General features: G+C 41.7%; 1 protein-coding gene across 1 annotated transcript in view; it reads left to right on the plus strand.

Moving 5' to 3' along the window:
- The window catches only part of GNS (glucosamine (N-acetyl)-6-sulfatase), a 321,939-nt gene that overhangs the window by 53,454 nt on the left and 244,485 nt on the right, over window positions 1–24,000 (plus strand). Inside the window, exon 6 of the mRNA XM_044084298.1 lies at window positions 1,604–1,768. Coding sequence (XP_043940233.1) covers window positions 1,604–1,768 — 165 coding nt within the window. The remainder of the gene's footprint in view (window positions 1–1,603; window positions 1,769–24,000) is intronic.

Consider the following 24,000-nt stretch of genomic DNA (forward strand, 5'->3'; position numbering starts at 1 on the left):
TCGTATCATCCCCTTCACCACAGTCCACTGTGTCCTGCCTTTCAGCCAGCATTTCATACCATTAGACCTAATCCTGTCCCCACCCCAGGTATTGCTAACAGTCACCTCTGCAGTAGTTAGTTGGAGGCCTTAGTCCATCTAGGTGGAGGAGAAGTAAGTACTCTTCCATCAACTCTTCCTGTAACCCAGTCATAAAACTAGATTACATTTGACTTGCATCTTTTTGTGGCCATGAGCCATGCTTTGTCTCCGAGACTGTCACATAAGAAAACAGTCTCTTCTCTGTGGCTTTGTCTGTCATTAGGTTAATAGACCTATAGTTTCTGGATTTCTCCACTGTCTTCCCCTTTTTACAAGGGTACTTCACTTGCTGCCTTCCAGTCCTTAGTGGCCTATGGTATATTGAAGTCTTCCATCAGGTAGACTGCATACCTCTGCATCATAAGTCGCATCCCCCATGGTAAGAACAGCGTAGTCGCTGTACATATTTTGTCCCTGCTCAGAGGTCAGCAATATCTAGCCCTTTATCAATATCAAAACGCAGCATATGTAAGGGAAGGGATATGTATGCTTATTTGACAAGGACATTTGCCACAAGCTTAGCATTTGGTTCTAAATGAAATACCCTTTTGTAATATTGCCTAGTCTCTAGATTTATTGCTGAATGCCTCACAGGGATTGACTTTCAGTTCATCAGTCGACTTTCTGTAGTAAGGAGTGGAATTTGATGGGTGCAAAAAAAGTGGTTTGACAGGCTGCACCCTGCAGAATGAGTAGAAAAAGTGTCTAGAAATGTTCTGGGCTGTGAACTTGCCAGATTGTAATACTGCATGTTTACTATGGGTAGCAGCAAAAGTCGGACCTGACTAGTGAAACACTGCACAGCACTTGACCAAAATGTTTTATAGTCTGGAGTGAATGGTCAAAATAGTAGTAAGCCTTTTTTTTTTTCCCCCCCAATTTAGATTTTTTTTTGCCTTGTGTGGTGCTGTTTAATTACAGAAGCTGTCATTTTTAGGATGTTCTTTGCCCCTTGAGTCACTGTTGTACTACTTATTTTTCACAATGAACTATAGTGTAGTAAAAAAAAATTAAACTGTACATAAGAAATGTAGAGCTTACTGTGTGTGTGTGTGTGTGTGTGTCCCTTTCAGAAGTTCAAGTCAACAAAGTGGGATGATAAACATTCCGAAATGTCAAAGCTTTGCAAGATCGCAGTATAATGGTATGGGGAAATTACCCTTTTCCACACTGTAGTGCAATCTTGCAGTTGGTATGCATAATATGCAGAAGGTGCAAGGGAGCTTGCCCTTTGCTAAGACATAGATTTTTGTTTTCTGTTGTCCAAAAGAATATTAAAGTAAAGGAAAATTTAGGGCCAGTCTTGGAACAATGTCAGTTGTCATAGCCCTATCTGGCATCCAGACATCTTTGCAGTAGTGAAAGGACTGGTTTGTGACACAGATGTGGTATATGAGCCATAATATCTATATTTGCTATTATTATGTAGACAGATCCAGAAGTTTCATTTTGTTGAACTTTTCTGCAGGCTCCTAATACAGATAGTTTAGAGGTTACTGATGGTGATTCACTGTTTCCACAGGCTAACAGGTCCATTGAGTTCCTTGAGAAAAAATCTTCAAGTCCATTTTTCATGATGCTGTCCACTCCAGCACCCCACTCCCCTTGGACAGCTGCTCCCCAGTATCAGAACTCTTATAACACCACCAAGGCTCCCAGAGATGGAAGTTTTAATGTGGCTGGAAAGGTAAGTTGGAATACATTAAAAAAAATTGCAGGAAAGGTGATATTTTTGTCAATCATGGTATTTGTTATGCATTGCTGGCTTGTCGTAAGCATAATAGTTTTACACTATATTTTTACAGGTAAAGCAAGAGAGGTGTAACTTGTACTGACAGATGGTAGTAGGGTTGCTACCTGTCCATTTTTTTATGGACTGTCCAGAAATCGAACATTGTCCAGTAATCTGGTAAACACTATACAAATTCCAGTATTTTCTTTCAAAAAAGCATCGTAAACTGAAAAAGAGGACATTTCTCCTCACCTTATGTGACTGTGATGTCACAAAATGGGCAGACAGTGGGTGGGGTGGGGAGAGGGGAGGAGATGGATAGAGTTATGGGAGGTGTGAGGGATGTGGCCCTGCTCTGGTTTTGGTCACAAGAAAAGGTGGTTACCCTAGTGGGTAAGGTAATGGTGCATTGGGTTCATAATTATTTTTGTCTTTAAGGTTGTATTAATGCATTTTACAAGATGAATCCACCTGGAAGTGAACTTGAAGGTTGTGTTATCCTTTTCTTTTCTGTTTGTTTGTAACATCCCTAGAATGTCAGAAAGGGTACTGATGTGGCCCCTTTTGGCGAGGTAATGTTTTGGATACCCCAGATGTGCATGTGCAATTTGCAGAAGTGAAAATTGCCAGCCATAACAAAATAAGGATTGTGCTGCTAAACACTAAAAGCTTAAACCAAAAACTGCACACCCTGGGAGCACTTTTATCACTGGAGGATGTAGATGTTTATGCAGTCACAGAAACCTGCTTCAAGGCCTCCGAGAGTACCCTGTCCTTGCAAGGCTGCAATGCCTTTCACACCTTCAAACTGAAAAACTAATGTGTGTGAACCAAAGGAGGCAGTGTTTCTGCCTAGTCTGGAGGTGATTTCACCTGTAGTATAAACTGAATAACTCCATGAAGTTGTACTGTGGGTAGAACCCCTATTCAAGTCATAAGTAGTTGCAGATCCCCCTCCATGGAGCATGATGCGCACGAGGCCTACTTGACCAAATTGGAGTCAGTCCAAATATTGCCAAACACTCTGGTCATGGGTGATTTCAATTATCCCATATCAAGTGGGAAAACTACTCTAGCCATAACTCACTAGCGCAAAAGTTCTTGATATTAACTCGTATGCCCTGGAACAAATTGTTCCAACGCCAACAAGAGGAACAAATATGCTAGAGCTTATCCTTACTAACATGACAAATAGATGCATCACTACAACTCTCAGACCCTTCTTAGTTAAATCTGACCACAAATCAGTCCCCTTCAAACTGGCAGTCACACCAGAACTCACAAAGGGCAAAGTCAGACTAAAAACTTCACCAAGGCAAACTATCCTTCCTAGGGGAAGCTATAAATGTATTCCAAGCCCCACCCCCAGCTGGAAGTGGTAACTACATTAAAGCCCTGTACAATCACTTGTGTAACTGTATAGACGCTGCTCTTCCAGAGAGAATCAAAGTGAGAGCCCCAAGTAAAAACCAGCTGCCCTGGTGGACATCCAGCATCAACAAACTTTGCAAGAAATATGATAAGTTGCTGTCAAAAAAAACTAAGGTGAGGCCCCAGCAATGGAAAAGCACCCTCCTCAACAGGCAAATTAAAACAACATGTCAAATCCTCTAAGAATAACTTTGAGGAAAACTTCGCAATCACAGCCAGAGATAACCATAAGGCCTTTTACAGCTACAGTATGTAGTCTAAAAGGTAGGACCCAAGCACGTGCTGAACTAGTGACTAACTGTATTATACACACTGATCCCACAGAGATAGCAAACCTGCTAGTGGACAGATTAGATGAAAATTTCACTCCCTTAATCCCTCCAACGTTAACATATACCTTGCCCCCATCCCCCAACCCTCACCCTACGTGTCTGATGAGCAGGTCATTAAAGCCTTGTCTAAGGCAAAAAAACACAGCCTCTATGGGACCAGATGGCGTCCCAGGCTGTCTTCTAAACAAATTAAAACATTAACTAGCGTCACCATTAAGTACCCTGTTCAGTCGCAGCCTGACCACAGACTTTGTTCCTGTGGAATGGAGAACAGCAACATTTACTCCCCTCCACAAAGGTGGCTTTGCAACAGACCCAGGAATTGTCAAACCATAAGTCTAACCAGCCTTATCTGTAAGGCCATGGAGCACATTGTCATGGACCACATAAATGGACATAGGCATCCTCCAAATCCTGGATCTGACCCAATTCGTGTTCAAAGGCAGATCCTGCCTGTTAAACCTGGTGGATTTCTTTGAAAATGTGACCAGGGCCATTGATGAGGGCAAATCTGTGCACACAGCTTACCTCGACTTGAGAAAGGCCTTTGACACAGTCCCACACTCTGGCACTACCGATAAACTTTGCAAACTGAATGTAACCCTCTTTATTGTAAGTTGGGTTGCCAAGTGGCTCACAAACCAGTCCCATGCTATCAAAGTGGGTGACTCCACAATCAATGCTATAGAAAACCCGCAGGTACGTCCAGTGCAACGGCCCAAAACTCCTAAATGACGTGAACCAAAAAATGAGCCAGTACAAATCGGTGTGGAAAAATATATTCTAGCTCATATATAGTGTATTAAAAAATATACAAAAACGTATCAAACACACAAGGTGTATTCTGGCTAGTAAAACTGCCAGTTTTATAAATCTTAAAGCAATTACAACAATGACCACATGGATTACACCCCATCAGTTTGTCCCTCATCATGTTTCTCTGGATAAAAGACTTATCCTGATTCTGACACCTTTTTATAATGGTTGAACAAAGAGCTTAAAGACTGGCCCTTACGAAATGAATAGATACACCTATTCCCCATAAATTCCATGAGTGAGTCTTCCCCTTGGAGTATATCCTAATGTCTAGAAATGATATTCATGAAGCAATGTGTATTTTTACCATAGGATTCCTATATGTATATAAGGTTTTGTTGGAGGGAATTTTTGTCATACTGTTTTTGTTCACTGAGGAAGGCAGCATTGCCAAAACTGGTCTGATTTATTTGGCGAATATGATGTTTTTGTGTATTTTTTAATACACTATGTATGAGCTATAGTATATTTTTCTGCACCGATTTGTGCTGGCTCCTTTTTTCGGTACTTGACTTCACAATCAACCAGCAGATCTGTCACCAGTGGGTGCCACAAGGGTCAGTACTGGGCCCTATACTGTTTGGTATGTACTTGTGAGAAGTTCAGGCCAAAACTAAGGGGCTGTGGCTGACCAAGTTTGTGGACGACTGCAAACTGGGTGCAATTATTGAATCCCCAAATTATGTCCATATACTTCAAGAGGGTCTTACACAGACCAATGACTGGTGTCTTAGTCACGGTTTCAAACTGAATGCAAGGAAATGCACCATCATTCCCTGTGGTGAAAACGATGTCCCTTCACACTATCAAATTAACTGCAATACCCTAAGCACTATGTAGTGGTAAGAGATCTGGAATCACAAGTAGACTGTGACCTTGACTTTGACCACCATGTGTCTGTTGTAGTAAGGAAGGCTTTCTATGTAGCACACTTGATTAGCAAAGACATCGCCTCTAGCTCTTTAAGGAGGTTATAACCCCTCTATACTCGTCACTAATCAGGCCCATAATTAAGTATAACGCCCCTTTCGGCATGTACCATGCACCTGTAGCAATTGGAGAGACCTTAAAGGTTTGTAACTAAGAATATCAAGGGACTCCAGCATCTGCCTTACACAGACTAAAGTCCCTGTCACTATACTCAGTATCATATAGACTTCTTAGGAGAGACTTATGCCTACCTGGCTTACAGAGCAATCTCCACCCCAAGTCTAATGAATTTTCTGCACATTGTAAATCAAATGGGACTAGAGCTACCTGTTCTACGGACCTAAATATGGCCTGCTACTTGAATAGGACTTGCTGGAGGGGCAGATTTATCTCACAGCGACTGCCACATCTTTGGAATAGACTGCCAATTCATGTGAAGCAGAGCACCTATATGACCCTGTTTAAAAGGAACCTAGACGAGTGGATGGGGCACTGTAAGTTCTTACTGTTTATAGAACCCACAACCCTCCTGGACATGGTCCATCATTACTAAATACAGTACTGGGCATTGACTAAGCGTATCTGTGGTATTGCATTGAGATGAAATGTTTAGGCTTGAAATGACCTCTGGTGGATAGCCTAGTAATCTCCTATGATCCTATACAATAATATTTGTTTGTCCTCTTTTTGGAGAGAAAGTAAGGCATTTGATAGCCATGCTATTCTATATGGAGAAACCATGTTGCTCATTCCTTAGATCTTTAGAATACCTCCCCCAGTTTTTGTGACAAGGGGGCAGAAGGCAATGGATTGTTTGTTTGATTTGGGGACTTACTTTCTGATTCTGAAGCACTGCATTTCAATGCTGTATTTCCTATGCTACTGACCCACCTCTATATTATTTCTACAAGCTGTAATTAGGTAGCATAGCACACCATTTTAAAAGCAGTCAGTATTCCTACTGTGAATTAATTTCACAGTACTAGCACTGATGAAAGCAACTAAGTAATTTTCTGCTTGCTAAACAATGTCATAGTAGTAGTCCATAGTCATAAGCAACTTACTAATATTAGGAGAACAAAACTTTTTCCCCCTACTATTATTACTCCCTATTTTTTTTTTTTTTTTGTACTAGCTTGAGTAATACTCCTGACTTTTATGGTAAAACAACAAGGTATGTATGAAATGTTGTTAATAATATTTGCTTTTTTCACTTAATGATTATATTGTTCCCGCGGTGCAATGTGCCATTCTTTATCCTGTTTATGCCTGTATTTATTGTGGGGGACTGCATACCATTGCGTCTTCTAATGAATGATTGTACTTGTCTATGCATCCTGTCAATTTGTCTTTTTTCCCTTCAGTTTGCTTAGTCATTATTTGATTGTCATGTAGTTCTCTTTGTCTCTAAAACTGTCTAACCATTTTAACGTACTGTTATGCCTTTTCTTACCCCTGTACCTGTAAATGTTGCATAAAATCTGCTCTGTTATGAAAATACCAAGGCCACTCGCCAATCTGTGCATTGATCTGTTATAACAAGCAATTTAACTGTAAAAACTAGTGAGAGTTTTTATGGACAATGGTGGTTTGTAGCATTGTCTTAACTCCTTATTTAACTTTATAAAAGCCCATTCTATCCGAACATGTACTACTCGCTTTAATTTATCTAAACTAAAATGTCCCTTTTTTGTCTTTCTAGGTCCATATCATACTAGCTGCTAAGGGTTGCCCTGTGCAAAACATAAGATCTTGTTCTTCCTTCATGGGAGAATATATTTAACAATACTCAGAACCTCCTCACCTTTACAGTGACCACCCCTGCAGTAAGGCTCTGTAGGTATCTGTAGACCTGACCACCTGTTACTACACTTGATAACATATTTGTTTTCTTTTTACATTATATTACCCAGTTTTTTCTTCGTAAAAGGAAAGGCTAAGTATTTTGGGCTGATAATATGCCAAGTCCTTCAAGATACCCTTGCATGTTCCTTCCTCAACCTACAGCAAAGTAATTGGTTTTGGCAATACTATTTTTGAATACTGGCTTACACATTTCTTCAGTAATTAATAATACTTGTATATCTAGTATGGCAATGTGAGGTATTGCCAGCTATGCCAGTAGAAGTAGGGCAGTGGATGTTTACCATATGCCAGCACAGCTAGCTGGAATTTAGTAAAGAATGTATTATATGTTATTTGAGTATCAAACTGATTTGTACAGATGCTTGTGTTGAAAATGGATTTGTAAAGTTGCTTGTGTTAAAAAGGTACCAACAGTGGGTCCTGACTGTTCTGTAACTGAATTATATGTATGTTAACTGAATTATATGTATGTTAGCATAGGATACTGGAAGAGAAGAGGTTAAGCTCAGTTCCAGCTAACTCTGGAAAATAGTAAGAAATTAAATTACTGTGCCTAGGCCATAAAGATTTTATCTGTCACTATAGGAGGAGTAGAAGTTTGTAATTGTATGACTTCCAGAAGATGCACCAGATCTGAACAATGCTGTTGTATGTATATTGTTGACATGCAGATGCCAAGTCTGTCAGTTTCTAGCAGTGGGGGTTGCATGGGAACCAGAAGTCAGATGACCAGATGCATGTGATGTCATTCTGTACAGAAATGTTTTAATATTGGGTGAGACAGACGTCTCAGGGCAGTCTGTGCATTGGAACCTGACATAGAAGGATCCCTCACCTACATCATCTTGCCTTGCTCTATTAAGTATGTAGGAACAGTAGTTCTGTAGATCAGTCAGGAAAATGTAGTGAGAATAGTTAAGTATTGTTTTTCTGTAACTGTGAATCTTTCCAGCTGTGTTTTTTTAAATAATTCCTATGATTGTAATTCTGGTGTGTACTGTAAATAGATATTTCATATTTTCATGTTTTTGTTAAGCATTTCTTATTTAAACTTTTCATTGTGGCTGGTTCTTCAGAGAATATTTTAACTTTTGAGAGTACTTGCATCTGTTGCTGACACTGTGTCCACTCCTGAAGCCTGGCTGTTTGGTCAACATTACAATTTGTATTAATATTAATTTCACTCAGTGCAATTGGGTAGCCTTGCAGGAGCCTTGGGTAGCTGGCTTTGTATTTTCTGGTGCCAGTGATAACTACCTTATAGTCTGGGCAGAAGGGGGCACAGCAAGGTTAATCTGTGTCTGCCTTTCCCGTGTGTGTGTGTGTGTGTGTGTGTGTGTGTGTGTGTGTGTGTGTGTGTGTGTGTGTGCGCGTGTTTCACAGAGAGGGTGCTGAAGGACTTGGCTTAGACAATCTGTGAGGACTTAACTCTACAGCTCTGCCAGTGGGGAGCCTTATTTACTTCAACCCTCGAAGACATTCTCTTATGGGCCTCAACTGAAATTAACCTTGAGACTTGCATACTAAGCAACGTAAACGTAGATTGGAACAAAATCAACAACTCCACACCTTCCCTATTCATCAGTCTCTTCAACTTTACCCAAGTAACCCACTCCATTACCAGACCCAATAAAATAAACCCTCCAGGATCCATGCTTGACTGGATCCTAGTCTCCCATCCAAATAAAATCACCAACTCTGGTACCATCCCCAACTCCATTAGCAACCACCTCCCAGCCTTCATCCACTGAGCAACCCCCCCCACTCAGTATCAATACATACATACTCATAACCTCAGTAACGTTGACCCCAAAACTTTCTCAAATTTCCTCAAACAACTAAATTGGAACATTCTAAAAACTCTTCCACTTAATCCAGTCGACTACTTAAACTCCACCTTCCTAAATGCCATAAACTCCCTAGCACCATCCAGAACAAAAAGAATAAAAACGTATACTGCCCCAAAGACACCAAACGTACTATGCATCAAAGAGACAAATCCTGGAAACTTTACCAAAAAAACAACTCCCAGAAACCCTTCTTGAATATACACAGCTTTGTAACCTTGCAATAAAACAAGTTAGAGACAGAAAATCCTGTTGCATCAAACTCCAGTCCAACCACACTAAAAACCTCACAGTTCTGGAACTCAATAACTCGCATATCAACCTAGGCACTAAAAGCAGTCCCTGCCCTGACCCTAGTAAATCTGATCTAGAAATGGCCTCTTTATCAACTCAATATCAGAACTAACCAAGACTTTTCCTAACAATAACCCCTCCCCTCTACATTTTCCCCCATCTAAGTCATGCCCCTCACCCCCTAACTCTAACTCTTCCCCCCATGTTTGAGCTCAAACCAGTCTTCACCAATTACATAAATTCCCTCTAAACTAAATGCTCCAATGCCCCTAATCCGGTGCTGATGGGATTGCATTCTCCATTAGCCTCTTAATCCACAGATCCATACAGGAATTCTACGCCCCCAAACTCTGGCGTGTACAGCCTTTTATTCTACCTCTCCATAAAGGAGGGAAAAACATTAATATCACAACCCCCCCCCCCCCCGAGTGGCCTAATGGATAAGGCATTGGCCTCTTTAGCCAGGGATTGTGGGTTCAAGTCCCATCTGGGGTGATATAATCTTGGGAGGGTGGCCTAATGGTTAAGGTGTTTGCCTTACAAACACAAGGTGCAGGGTTCGAGTCTCACAAGGGATAATTGGCTAGGCTTAAAATGGCTTGCAAGGGCAGTTAGCTTAGTACTAATCTATGAACCCAGTCTCCAAGATCCTATAAAAATGCATTCACCTCCAACGTATGCCTTTCCTAACGCAAAACCATGTTCTTACTCCAACCCAACATGGTTTCCGACCTGGCCAGAGCACAACAGCAGCTCTAGTCTCTTCTAGACAGTCAGTCAAGCCCGTGATTCTAGGAAAATAGTCTCAACAGTTCTGTTAGATCTCTCCAAAGCATTTGATACTGTTTCCCATACCCATCTTCTGAGCCATCTTTCAAACCTAAGTCTCTCCCAAAACACCCTATCTTGGTTCTCAAGTTACCTGTCCGACAGATCTCAGGCTGTGAAATGGAGAAAAAGCACCTCACTTTTTCTTCTCACCCCTACCAGTATACCCCAGGGATCTATTCTGGGTCCAGTGCAGTTCAGTATCTTTATCAATAATTTTCACTCTATCCCTAATGCCAAAGACCTACAATATGCAGACTCAACTCTAGTCTGCTTTGCCACTAACTCCACCAAACTACTAACTAAGACCCAGACTGCCTTCTCAGCCACTGAAACCTGGATGCTCCAAAACCACCTTTCTCTTAATGATAGCAAATCCAAAATATTACTATTTCCCACCCTCAAAATCCTTCCCTTATGATAAAAGCTCCTTCCAAGCCCAAAGCCAAAAACGGCTCTCCTGTTGAAGTTGTTCCCTTCGCCAAATTACTCTATGTAACTATAGATGAACACCTAAAGTTCAATACCCACATACAGCAAAATATAAAGACCCATCAAAAACTTTGTATGCTGTACAGAAACAAACACTCGCCTCTACTTATCTCCTTCCCTCCCTAATGAACGGTGGTCCCTTACTGACCAATTTATCTTCCTCCATCTCTTCTAAACTTGAAAATCGTTACAACAAAATCTCAAAATTTGTCACTAAAGCCAAATACTCCTCCCATCATTGTATTGCCCTCTGTTCTCTACATTGGTTAGAACTCCCTGATTATCTGGTCTACCTCCAACTTACTAAAGAGCACATGCTAATATTCAACCCCACCACATGCCCTGCACTTGCTTAACATCCTACCCCTCTACATCCCAAATAGAACTCTCGCAGGACAACTTCTCTCTTTTTCCTTAGCCAAGAAATGGAATTCTGCATAGGACTATGCAGAACACTGCTGACACCTTTATAATTCAGCTTCAGTCCTACCTCTCTTCTAAATGGAAATAAAATTGCATTTTCCACACTGATTTGATTGTTTCCCCACACCAAGTTACTAGGGTTTGTAGTAGATGATCGATTAAAGTTAGACCTCCATATTCAAACTTGCATTTAAAAAAAAATCATCAAAAACCTTTTAGGATGCTCTCTAGTTCAAAAAAAAATACTTGCCAACCCTTCCAGAGCTACTCATGCCACTGTCTACCTTTCTTCCCTACTATATGCCTCTCTCATCTTCACCAACATAAGTGCATCCCTCATATTGCCGCTTGAATTATTATGTAACAACAGTAGCAAGGTTTGCTACAAATCAGTCCTATACAACTCATCACTGCAGTGCAGTAAAGTCATTACACTGGTTTGAATTAAACCACCAACAACATTACTGTCAACTTGGCACACATGATAAAAACCCATTCCCTGCCCAGCTGTTAGCTCTGTGCTTACTCACTACCTTCCCAGCAGTCCCATCCACTGCTGATGAACAATTTACAGACTATAAAACCTAACAAATCTACCAGACAGCGAGTCTTTTCTGACTGTGGCTAAAGCTTGTAACTCTGTCCCCATGGACATCGACTACTACCCAGCAGTCATTTAAACAATCCTTGAAAGAATTTCTCTGTAGATCCCGGTTGTGTACATGTACACCAGGATAATCTACTTCCTTCTATGTTCCTCTTCTTGCATTTACTTTCCTGTTTTCACATTACATCCTAAAATTTTCTGGCCTGAATAAGTCACACAGAAATCCTCCATTACTGCCTTCTCTAATGCATATATGTTATACCAGACTGCATACACGTAATCAAGGGGTAAATGTTTCTGTTCAAATTGTTCATCTTATTTCTTTAAAAGTATAAATACTGTTACATTTGCTACTTACAAATTGTATTACTATTTTCTATCCAAAACTGAAGGTAAGAAATGTTTTGTTCTTGTCCAGAATGTATCACTCTGTACCAAGTAAAATACTGTTTCTTAAATGTTAATTTAAAAATTATTCTCTTAACTGTACTATGTAATGTATTAAAAATGAACTTTTGTATTTGGAGCTATTCTTCCCGGGCCTGTGCTTTAAAACAGGTTAATGCCCAGTTAAACTTTCCCAGTAAACAAATATCAAATCTCCTGTGTCTTGCTGAGGTTTACAGTCAGTACATTCACTTAGTAGGCTCATGGGACATAACGCATTGAAATTTTGATATTCCAAAGTACAGTATCCTGGCCTTTGTTCTTGATATATATTTGCCAGTGCTAAGATCATGCAAACTATGACAGTGCATTTTGTTTAGGGGGGCCGGAGTCCTTTTGGTTCTGGAATCAAAGCATCTCTAAGTGGAGTCTCCTTTTTAGCTTTGAACCAAACCAATTTTTCATAATGTATTTTATTATTAATACTGTCTGACAGAGATTTAATTAGTAATGGCAGCTGTGTATTGCAGTTTTTAATGGAGCTTTGATACTGAATAAATTGGCCATCCCTTACCTGAGAGAAACATGAATAAAATCAAAGCTGGGGCTTGGTCTTTTGTGCCCAACAGTGGCATAAGCTAATATGATAAAATGTGCCTAAAAGACTAATGTGAACATGGGTTTCGGGCAGTGCTGAATTATCCCCCCTCTTATCTTGTTGGCTTCACCCCTCCCCCCTAGACAAAATCCATGTTTAAATCTCACTTGCTTCCCCTCGGAACTCGTACATGTTTGTGCTTCACATGCAGATAAAGTGCTGATGTCCTATGGTTCATTAAAATCCCACGCTTCTGTCTTAATGTCGCTTCTGTCTTAATGTAGTAGAAGTGCTTCTGTAGTATGTAGGTGTCTTTCAGGTCTGGGACATCTGTGGTCTTTTATTGAGATACTTTGTGTTCACGACCAAAAGAACTTGAACCCTCCAGGCACTCGAATAGCTTCACAACTTTTTCTGACTAACTTTTGAAGCACACCAGTTGAACCATCCATGGTCCCTACTTTTATGCTGGATAGACAGAAACCTTACAGTTCTTTACTGCATGTGGAACATGAATGTTCCTTCTCAGTCTCTTGATTTTTGTTCCCTAAATTCACTCCTTTAATTTAGATTTCTTACTAGAGGCTTCTTATCCTTTACAGTCTGTCCTCATCTTCCAATAAGTTCCCCTGCAGCACACACTTGCCGAACACTTGCTGCCTCTTCTGCCTTCGTACAAACATGATGATGATGATGATGATGATGATGCACATGTTCTGCTCTGTTAGTTTAGCACTGCACTGTGCAGTCATTTCAGGAAGGCTCTTCAGATTTTGCTGGCAGAAAAGAAGCGCCAGTTAGATAAGAGCATGCTGACTGTGAACATCTGCCAGTCTGATTCTTCAGGGAACTGTAGTTTGCCACTGGCATCAGACTTTTTTTTTTTCCTCTGTGGTCTGTGGGGCTCCTCAGGGCTTTTGCTATTAGATCTCTCATCTCTGCACTGCAGTCCCTGGGTAGTGAAGCAGTTCTTGTGTTTGACCCAAGTCTCTCCAATTCATGTGCAAGTGCGTTATGTTAAGCCTTGTTATACCCAGGACTGTTGTGCATACAGGGCTCTAGCTTTAGCTCAGTGGTCACCAGTTTCTTTATTTTGACTTATTGAATCCATGGCACAGGGTCAGGTGCCAGAGAGGTTACTGCCTCCCCCACAGTCACAGATTTTGATGCATCCACTTGTGTTTCCCAGTATGTTGGAAGTTGGTACCCCACATCACTTGCATGATATCGACCTCCACCTCTCCAGTATTGCTAATCCTTGTTTGGTACCTTCTATAGCCTCCGACAGTTACAGACCCTGGTGATAATAGTGACTTCCTAATATTTAATGCCTGGCTTGTAGGGCCAGTAGACTGTGTAGGCTGCTTTATTTGGGGAATCCATGATGTATTTATAATACCAGTCGGTGGACCTTCAGGCTTCTCATTCTCTCTTTAAGCTGTTCTGTCAAACACAGTTCATTATCCAGACACTGTACTTAAAGTCCCTCTGCAGAGCGCTTGTCTTTCCAGTTTACAGTCCCCTGCTGCCAAGAAGCTATTAGCCTCCTGTTCAACCTCGGAAGTACCAAAAGCTTGCTACATCCCTTTTGTTCTAAAAGAGCTGGAAGTCGCATATGAGAATATGCTGACTGATGGAGGAGGAAGAAGCCATATAGTTTGGTTAAATTTTGAGACTCATTAGGGGTAGAGGGATGGGGAGGTTGTCCTAGGAGGTCCCTGCCCAAGTGTTTGCAACAAGACTGCTGTGCCATGAAAAGTGGAGCCTCCGATTTCCTTCTGTAGTTAGGCCTGTTTCATTCGTAAGACAACTTCTTACAAAGAAGATGTGGAGCAAGTGAGATCTGATCTTCTTGAGTGTCTTCCTATTGCAACTGGTGTCCATTTCATTACATGATTTTTAAATCTTTGCATTTCACTAATTTCTCATTGCCATTTTTTTCATGTTCTTTGATTTCCTGTCAGTGACTATTTAAGTGGTACAGTCTGAAATATTTTCTGCTTACAAACCTCAGCTTTGGCCGTCTAAGATCTAGCTGTATTCAACTGGATGTATAAGAGAATTACTTTATCTACACTTTTTTTTTTCAAATAATACAATATTTAAAGTTATTAAATTGTGTTGCACGAATATTAACTGAGCAGGAAGTTTTGAATCTGCTCTTCATTCAGTGCATGTTTAAATTTTATTATCTGAACTGTTAATAGCAGCAGTCTGCATTTAAAGTGGAATCTGTGTGTTGAGAGACAGCCTTACAAGACTATCTGCAAATATATAGAGCTGAGTATATTTTTCTGTATTATTCTGTATTATAGAGCTAAATTGTTGCTTAGATATCTGTTGTCTTAGTGTTCTGCAAATACACAGAGATCAGTATATATTTTTTGGATTTTATAATTTGCACTCGGATTCCTCACATCTCTGTTGAAACTTTTCCCCCACCCCCCGTCCCTGTTCTGGTAGTAGTGTAAATTTGGTGGCTTTTCCAGTGCCCGCCCCACTGTAGATTTGATCTAGGACACTCTCCCAGTCCCATCTCTTCACTGCGTTCTACCTAATAAACCCTTTCTGCACTTGCTTTTAGTCCTTTTTAATTTAATTACATTTTTTCAAACTGTGTGTGGACTAATATTGCTACATACTTAAGTGTGCCAGCTTGCACTGCATATGAATTGTTTTTACTACTGTTTTTGCTACTTTTCTGAAAAAAAAATTGTAAGCCTGTTTCCTACCTTTCCTGTAATTAGTGTTCCAGATACAGATTTGCTGTGTCCAGGACTATTTGTAAGCTTCTGAGCCCCCAAGCCTTTCTGTTGTGGAGGGAAGCCTTCTAGCTTATCAGTGGGAGTGGTAAGCACTAGGTAACCTGTCTACCACATAAGGAGTGGTTCTGTCCCAGAATTTATAGTTATTGGCCATTTGTGCGGTCTTCCATCTCTCACAACTTTCTGATTTGAAGGCCTGCATTTGCACTTGTTTCTGTCGTGTAACTCCTGGGCTCATCTCATTTGCTCACTCAAAAAAAAAAAATCTGTTTCTACTGTATTTGTGTTTCTTCCTACTTTATTTTGCTTTTGCGTCATCTTAAAAGTACTCAGTTGTATTTATTACTGCTTGGTGTAACTGATTCTAAGCCTTTTAGTTTAAGCACTTGGGCTTCAGACCAGTTGTTTTACATTAGGAAGGTTTGTGGTCTGCACTGTGGTGGCAGGACAAGTAGCTTACATCCTTCTAAGTTGGGAACTGCTGATTGAGGGCTCAGTGTCTGTTATTCTAAAAGTGTATTAATTCTGGTTTAAGCACTTGAGCTTCAGGCCAGTTATTTTACATTAAAAGGGTTCATGGTCTGCACTCTTGTGGGAGGAGAGGCTGGACTATGCCCTTCTGAGCTGGGAATTTCTGGTTAAAGGCTTATAGTGCCTGCATATTTGAACTGTTTTTTTACTGAAATTGGTACACCTTGTTTGCTGTAGCATAGACTAGATCCAGGCCTGCTGAATCTAGCTTTATTTGTATGCTTGTTTGTTTGCTTGTCATTTCCCTGAAACGCTAATTCCACCTAAAACGCGGCTTTTCAGCCTAGTGATATCTGCATTGCTTATTGTATTTATTTCCTTGTTTCACTTGAAAGAAAGTTATTGTTTTGTTGTTTTTGCATTTGTTACCTGTAACACCTTGCATTTAAGTTACCTGGCACTTGCTCACTAAAGCAATTATATAAGTCAGCACTAAAATATTAAAAGCACTACACCCTCACAAACTCCCCTTGAGTACCTCATTCCCCATTGGCCCTTTTTTTCAATTATAAAGGAATTCCCAATACTATTCTAGCATGTCCAAAGGTCAGTTGTCAATCTCCTCTCCAGTCCAGCTGGTGAATCTGGGAATCTTGAGGCAATGTTACAACTGCCTCATGTACACAGACAACCCTCTCATCCTCCCAACAAATTCCAACACATGAGAGATGCAACCATATAGCCATACTGGAGGCTAAGCTCTCTCAACTCAGTACTGGCGAAACCAGTCAGGAGGAGAAGGAAACCGCACTCACTACAATTCCAACCTCACATAGACTACCATGACAGCAAACCAAACACATAAACACACAAAAACATACTAGGAGGCTCTAAATAAAAATCTACCTAAGCAGCAGAGACCTCCAAAGCAGACACTCAAGCAACCGCTACCCCAAAACAAAACACATGCAACACATAGCTCACAAAGCCAGTGTGCCGAACAGTCACAGCCCTTAAGGCTAAACAACACACCCGATACACTTTTGTAATAGGTGACTCTTGTCAGGTGCACAGACGTCCCGCTCACCAGGCTGAACAAGGAGAAGGTCACGGTGAGCTGCCTGTCAGGCGCTAGGATCCGCCACATAACACAAGCACTCAGGTCACTCCAAGGCAAGTACAAATATGACTCATTGTCCATGCTGGTGTGAATGACCTGAGACGTACCTCCCTGGACTACATGAAAAGAGACATAGAGGAGCTCTCTGAGCATGTAGCCCAGGCCGGTATGACCCTGACCTTGAGTAGCATCTTACCCTCACCAAGAATGATGCCACAATATGAAGACAAGATGATCAATTTCAACAACTGGCTTAAGTATTGGTGTTATTCAAAGGGGATCCAATGTCTGTCAGCCTGGGCTGACATGCTCGACAAGCTACAATGCTTCACTAGGGACGGCTTGCACCTGTCACCCCTGGGCTTTCGGATATTGGCAAAGGCTCTTGCTACCCCCATAGTGCCTTTTTAGGCAAGGCTCAAAAGACCAACCCACCTCCATAGGTATCACAAGGGATAAGAAACTAAGAGTAATGCTACTCAACGCCAGAAGTGTAAACCTCAAGATGCACGCACTCGAAACTCTCCTTAGCATGGAGAACATCGATATCGGTGCAGTAACAGAAACCTGGTTCAAGGCTCCCGAGAGCACCCAGCACTACCAGGTTATACCTGATACCATGCTTTTTCGGCCCCGAAACTTGGACCGAACCACAAAAGGAGGGGGAGTATCAATATTTGTCAAAGATACCCACACCTCCAGGTTGGTGTCACAGCACGAAGCATCAGAGACTATCCATGTGCAACTAACGGTGGGTAAAACTGCCTTCCAGTTTATAGCCTGCTACGGACCACTCTCCCAAACCCAGGAACCCCAGTCGGCCTTCCTGAGAACACTGGAAAATATGAAGGTCTCTACAAATACCATTATATTGGGCGACTTCAACCACCCAAACATAGACTGGGAGCATTACTCTAGCTCCAATACCCTAGCCCAAAGGTTCCTAGAATTTATAAACTCAAATGCTATGGAACAACTTGTTACCACTCCCACAAGAGGGGAAAACGTACTGGACCTGATCATCACCAACATGGGGACTCTCTGCTCCAGACCAGAAGTGTATCCCTCACTGGTAAGATCAGACCATAAACTAATCTCACTGGATATTCACATCCCGACTCCACCCCCTGCCCTGAAAACCACAGTGAAAAACTTCTCTAAAGCAAATTTCACACTCCTTAAAACCGAGGTGGAATCCTTCAAAGCCCCCAGGCCTGTGGAAAATAAGGCCCAGACCGCAGAATCCTTTATAAACACATTCTATGAACACCTTCAGGAATGCATGGATCATGCAATCCCAAATAAAACCAAGACCCAATCCTCCAAAGGCAGACGTCCTGTCTGGTGAACCCCAGCCATAAACAAACTATACAATGGAAGGAGGAAGCTACTACATGATAGAGCAAAATCCCAAAAAGGGAAGGCATCTCTGATCAGTATTAGCAAAAAACTATGGGCACTCATAAAATCGTCAAAGCCAGCTTCAAGAGAAAAAATTGCACAGGACACTAAGGATAATCACAAGGCTTTTTTTAGTTATGTTAGGAAACTGGGTGGGAATTCACAGATATGCTCAGAATTAGTCCAAAATGACAAAAAATACACCGAACCCACAGACCTTGCCAAACATCCTAGCTGACAGGTTCAGCGCAAACCCCCCCCCCCTCACCTCCAAAAGGGCAAATATCTATCCCAGCAGAGTGCTGCCCCCCTGACATCTCAGATGCTCGGGTAAGAGCTGCTCTCTCCAAAGCAAAAAACACAGCATCAATGGGACTAGACGGTGTCCCAGGCTGCGTCCTACATGAACTCCAAGAAGAGCTAAACCCAAACATAAAACTACTGTTCAATCTCAGCCTTACTACAGGATATGTACCCAAAGAGTGGCATACAGCAACAGTGGTCCATCTCCACAAAGGTGGTGCCTCAACGGCTCCTGGAAACTATCGCCCCATAAGCCTGACTAGCTTGATCTGCAAAGCTATGGAAAGGATTATCATGGACTGCATAAATAAAGATATTGGGGACCTACAGACACTGGATCCTACCCAGTTCGGCTTTAAGGGCAGATCCTGCCTCTTAAACCTGGTTGATTTCTTTGAAACAGTCACCAAGGCCATTGACAAGGGGAAGGTAGTCCCACACAGCCTACCTGGACCTCGCAAAAGCCTTCGATACAATTCCCCACTCGGGCATTATAGATAAGCTCAACAGCTTAAATATAAACCCCTATATCACTAGATGGGTTGCAAACTGGCTCAAGGACAGAACCCACATGGTTAGAATTGCTGGAACCATGTCAGACTCCAAACCAGTTACAAGTGGTGTCCCACAAGGCTCAGTCCTGGGACCTCTTGTTCGGTATATATTTCTCAGAGGTACAGGCTAACACGGAAGGACTGTGGCTGACCAAGTTCACAGATGACTGCAAACTGGGCGCCATAATCGACTCTCCAGCCGACACAAGCATCCTCCAAAAGGGCCTCATAGAAACAGACAACTGGTGCCAGAGCCATGGCCTCAAGCTAAACGCAAAAAGTGTATAGTCATCCCCTTTGGCAAAAACAAAGTGCCCACAAATTACCACATAGGTGGTAATCCATTAAGTACAGAAGAAGTAATTAGGGACCTGGGGACCCAAGTTGATAGCAATCTCTCATTTGACAACCACGTGGCCAAAGTGGTTAGAAAAACATTTTATATAGCCCACCTAATCATGAAGGGATTCACATCTAGATCACGGGAGGTCATCGTGCCTCTTCACTCATCCCTCATCAGGCCCATAATTGAGTACAATGCCCTTTTTGGGATGTACCTTACCAGACACCTGCAGCAACTGGAAAGACCCCAAAAGTACCTCACCAAGAGGATCAAAGGGCTCAAACAGATGCCATATGCTGCCCGGTTAAAGAAACTCCAGCTCTACTTAGTGGCATACCGCCTGCTCAGAGTCGATCTGTGCCTGACGTATAAAACCATGTCCAACTCGGAATTAATGGACATGCTGCACCTCAGAAAATCCAAATCCCATCGAGCTATGCGCTCGAGAGACTTGAATCTCGGCACTGAAATAAATAGGACATGCTGGAGGGACAGATTCATAACCCAGAGGCTCCCTTCACTCTGGAATAAAATCCCAGTCCAGGTTAGGCAGAGTCCCTCATTGACTCTCTTCGAGAGGAATCTTGATGAGTGGATGGGAGATCGTAGGTTTGCCCCGGGTATCACTTCTGTGTCACTGTTAGACAGAGGCACAGTATACTAACCTCGAAAAAGGGCATAGCAAAATTAATTTAAAATGGGTGGCGAAAGCCAAACACACTCTGGCTGGGCTTATAAATGCCCTAGGGCAGATAGCCTAGTATGAACCTATGAACCTATGTTGTGATATTTAAGGCTGTTGTTTTTTGTGGAGTTGTGTGGTGATGAAGGCGTGGAACTGAGGTGTTTGTACAGCAGAGTGAACTGTACAGCAGAGTGAACTGCACTAAAACAGCGGTTTGTTTATACTTGTAAACTTTCTATAAAGCTAGATTCTAACATATGAATTTTGTTAGAACAAAGTTTTATATTTTATTTTTCTGTGTTGTGTACGTAATCTGTGTATGCAGTGTTTCATTAGTAGTTATGTGAGGTTTTCACATTAACGATGTGTCTGCTGTACAAGGACTCGTCCCCCGCCTTCATCTTTTTTAGTTTTAGTACTTTTGAGGTGGTGAGGGCATTCTGTTATGGTAGCTAATTTGTGGTGATTTATAACTGACTGAGCATGAATCTGGTTTGTCAAGGGTCACATGTACATTAAACAAGATGAAAAACATTACGTTTGTGATAAAGATAAACAAGTCTCGCCCAAAGTGATTAGTCTTTAGTCTAGTCTATTGTGGGGAGGAGCTTAAGCAAGAAAACTGAAGTACTTCAGATTTAATAAATAGCACTCTAGCTGATATTTCTAGACTGTACGGTTGACTTCCTCCTTAGTTAATACTGATTTACTTTTTGCAAAGGGATTACTCAGGAGAGACACTGAGAAAAAAAACAGAAAAATATCATTTTGTGGTATTTTATGAATTAGCTGAAGGCACATGTATGTTTTTATGCTAGCATTATCATTTTACAGTTTCATTTTTTTTTTATTCATTAAACTTTAACAGTCTTAAGCATTCCCTGTATTCAAGGAGTTCATTGGCGTAAAGGGGATAATGCCCTGATTACAGCCCAGGCAATCCAGGTTCGATTAGGAGCTTGGGTTAACTGACGAAGCAGCAGGAAGGGATGGAGGTGTACCCATCCTACGTGGCAGCTTATGTGGGCATTGCCCTGTGATATCCCTGGTGGGGTTTTGTGCAAAGGAGGATGTAGTCAAAGGGGTAGTTTGGGGTGGAAGCATGGCTGAAGTTCAACTGAGCCCTGTCGGCATTCTGCACACTTCATTGCTTGTCTGCCTTCATGGTGTAACAAGAGAAAGGGGAAACCAGGCATTGGACTTGAGCCCCCTCCGTCCCAGTAGGTGTAGGACAGCACTGTCCCCACCAGGATGCCCTTGGGTTCCACGTCAGTCCTGTTCATAATAGGTGCAAGTCCAAGGGTAGGATGGTGTAACTGGTAAACCTAGTGCTGGATATGGGGCTCTGGGGATGACTTTCAGAATGATGCAGGGATGCATAGCATACCAAAAAAAATCACTGATTTCTAGTTGCAGCAGCTACATTGAATATAAAAAGTGTACACACCCCTGTTAAAATGCCTGGTTTTTGTGATATAAAAAAGAGACTGCAATAAGTCATTTTACAACTTTTCCCACCTTTAATGTGACCTATAACCTGTACAATTCACTTGAAAAAAAATAAAAAATGTACAACAAGCTGGTTGCATATGTGTGCACACTTTGAAGCACCTTTTGATTTTAATTACAGCATTCTGTCTTCTTGGTTACACACCTGCCATCAATTAAAGAGACTCCGATTAACCCCAAATAAAGTTAAACTATCCTAGCAGGATTTTCCTGACATTTACTCAGTTGCCTGCTACAGTAAAAGCCACGGTTCACAGAGAGCTAACAAAGCATCAAAGGGATCGCATTGTTGAAAGGTATTAGTCAGGAGAAGGGTACAAAAAAATTTCCACAGTATTGCATAAACCATGGAAGACAGAAGACAGTCATCAAAAAGTGGAGTAAAGATGGGACAACAGTGACGTTGCGAAGAACTGGATGTCCCTCCAAAAATGATGAAAAGATGAGACAAAAACTGGTCAGAGAGGCTGCCAAGAGACCTACAGCAACACTGAAGGAGCTGCAGGAATTTCTGGCATGTACTGGTTTTGTGCTACATGTGACAATCTCCCATATATTCTCCATATGTCTGGACTATGGGGTAGGGTTACAAGACTGAAGCCTTTTCTTATACAGAAAAGCATCCAGGCCCAGCTAAAATTTGCAAAATATATAGTCTCCCAAAAGCTTGTGGGAAAATGTGTTCTGGCCTGATGAGACAAAGGTTGAACTTTTTGGCCACAGTTCCAAAAGGTATGTTTGGCCCAAAAACAACACCTTTGCATCACCAAAAGAACACCATTCCCACGGTGAAGCATGGTGGTGACAGTATCATGCTCTAGGGTTGCTTTTCTTCAGCTGGAACTGGGACTTGGGTCTGTATTATATGTTCGAAGTCTGAAAACTTCAAATCTCATATGATCCACTGCATATGAGAGAAGTTTTCAAATATCTAACATAAAATATAAACTAAAAAAAAAAAACACTACCTGAATGCTCTATGCAGGGGGGCAAGTCCCCCTTCACCCCCACACCCCCTGCTACTTAAATATACCAACTCCGAGATCGCACTACATTGAAGTAAAGGGAAATATTCCCTACAGCGATCTCCATTTAAACGTTCAGTGTTTGAAAACTTTGCTCATATAGGTTCATAGGTAGGTACTAGGCTATCAGCCCTAGGGCCTATACAAGCCCAGCCAAAAAGGTACCCTGGCTTTCGCCACCCAAAAAAATTATTTTCCTGTGCCACTGTCTAACAGAGCCACAGAAGTGATCCCCGGGGTGAATTTCCTATTTCCCATCCAATCATCAAGATTTTTCTTGAGTGCTAATGAGGAGCTTTGTTTGATATAGATAAGTAGTTTATTCCAGAGTATGGGAAGTCTCTGGGACAGAAATCTATCCCTCTGGCATGTTCTGTTTATTGTGGTGACAAGGTTTAGGACCCTAGTGCGTTTAGCTCTGAGGGATTGGGATTTCTTTAAGTGGAGCATGTCCAACAGCTCTGGGTTTGACATAGCTTTGTATGTTGGGCAGAGATCACCTCTGAGTAGGCGATATGCGACGGAGTAAAGCTGGAGTTTTTTTAGACTGTCTGCGTAGGGCATCTGTTTGAGGCCAGTAATCCTCTTCGTGAGGTATTTCTGCGGCCTTTCCAGTTGTTGTAGATGTCTTGTGAGGTACATACCAAAAGGGGCATTTTACTCTCTAATGGGTCTAATGAGTGATGAGTAGAGGGAACAATGACCTCTCTTTTTTTTTCTGGATGAGAAACCTTTTGTGTTGAGGTGTGCCACATAGAAGGATTTTCTGACTATTGTGGTGATGTGAGTATCAAAGGAGAGACTACTGTCCACCTGTGTCCCAAGGTCTCTTATCACACTTTCGGTGGTAGTATACTACTGCCTATGTTGTAGTTCATGGGTACAGAGTTTTTACCAAGGGGGATGACCATGCACTTTTGGCATTGAGCTTGAGGCCATGGCTTGGACACCAGGCATCTGTCTCAGTGAAGCCCTTTTGTAGGATGTCCACATCGTTAGGAGTTTCTATTATGGCTCTTAGTTTGCAGTAATCTGCGAACTTTGTTAGCCAAAGCCTTTGTTTGTTAGACTGTACTTCAGAGAAGTAGATACCAAACAGGAGAGGACCCAGGACCGATCCCTGTGGTACTCCACTTGTCATTGGTCTGAAGTTGGATTTG

The sequence above is a fragment of the Protopterus annectens genome, chromosome 9.part0, assembly GCF_019279795.1.
Source record: "Protopterus annectens isolate FY-2018-M chromosome 9.part0, PAN1.0, whole genome shotgun sequence".
In the NCBI taxonomy this organism is placed as follows: Eukaryota; Metazoa; Chordata; order Ceratodontiformes; family Protopteridae; genus Protopterus; species Protopterus annectens.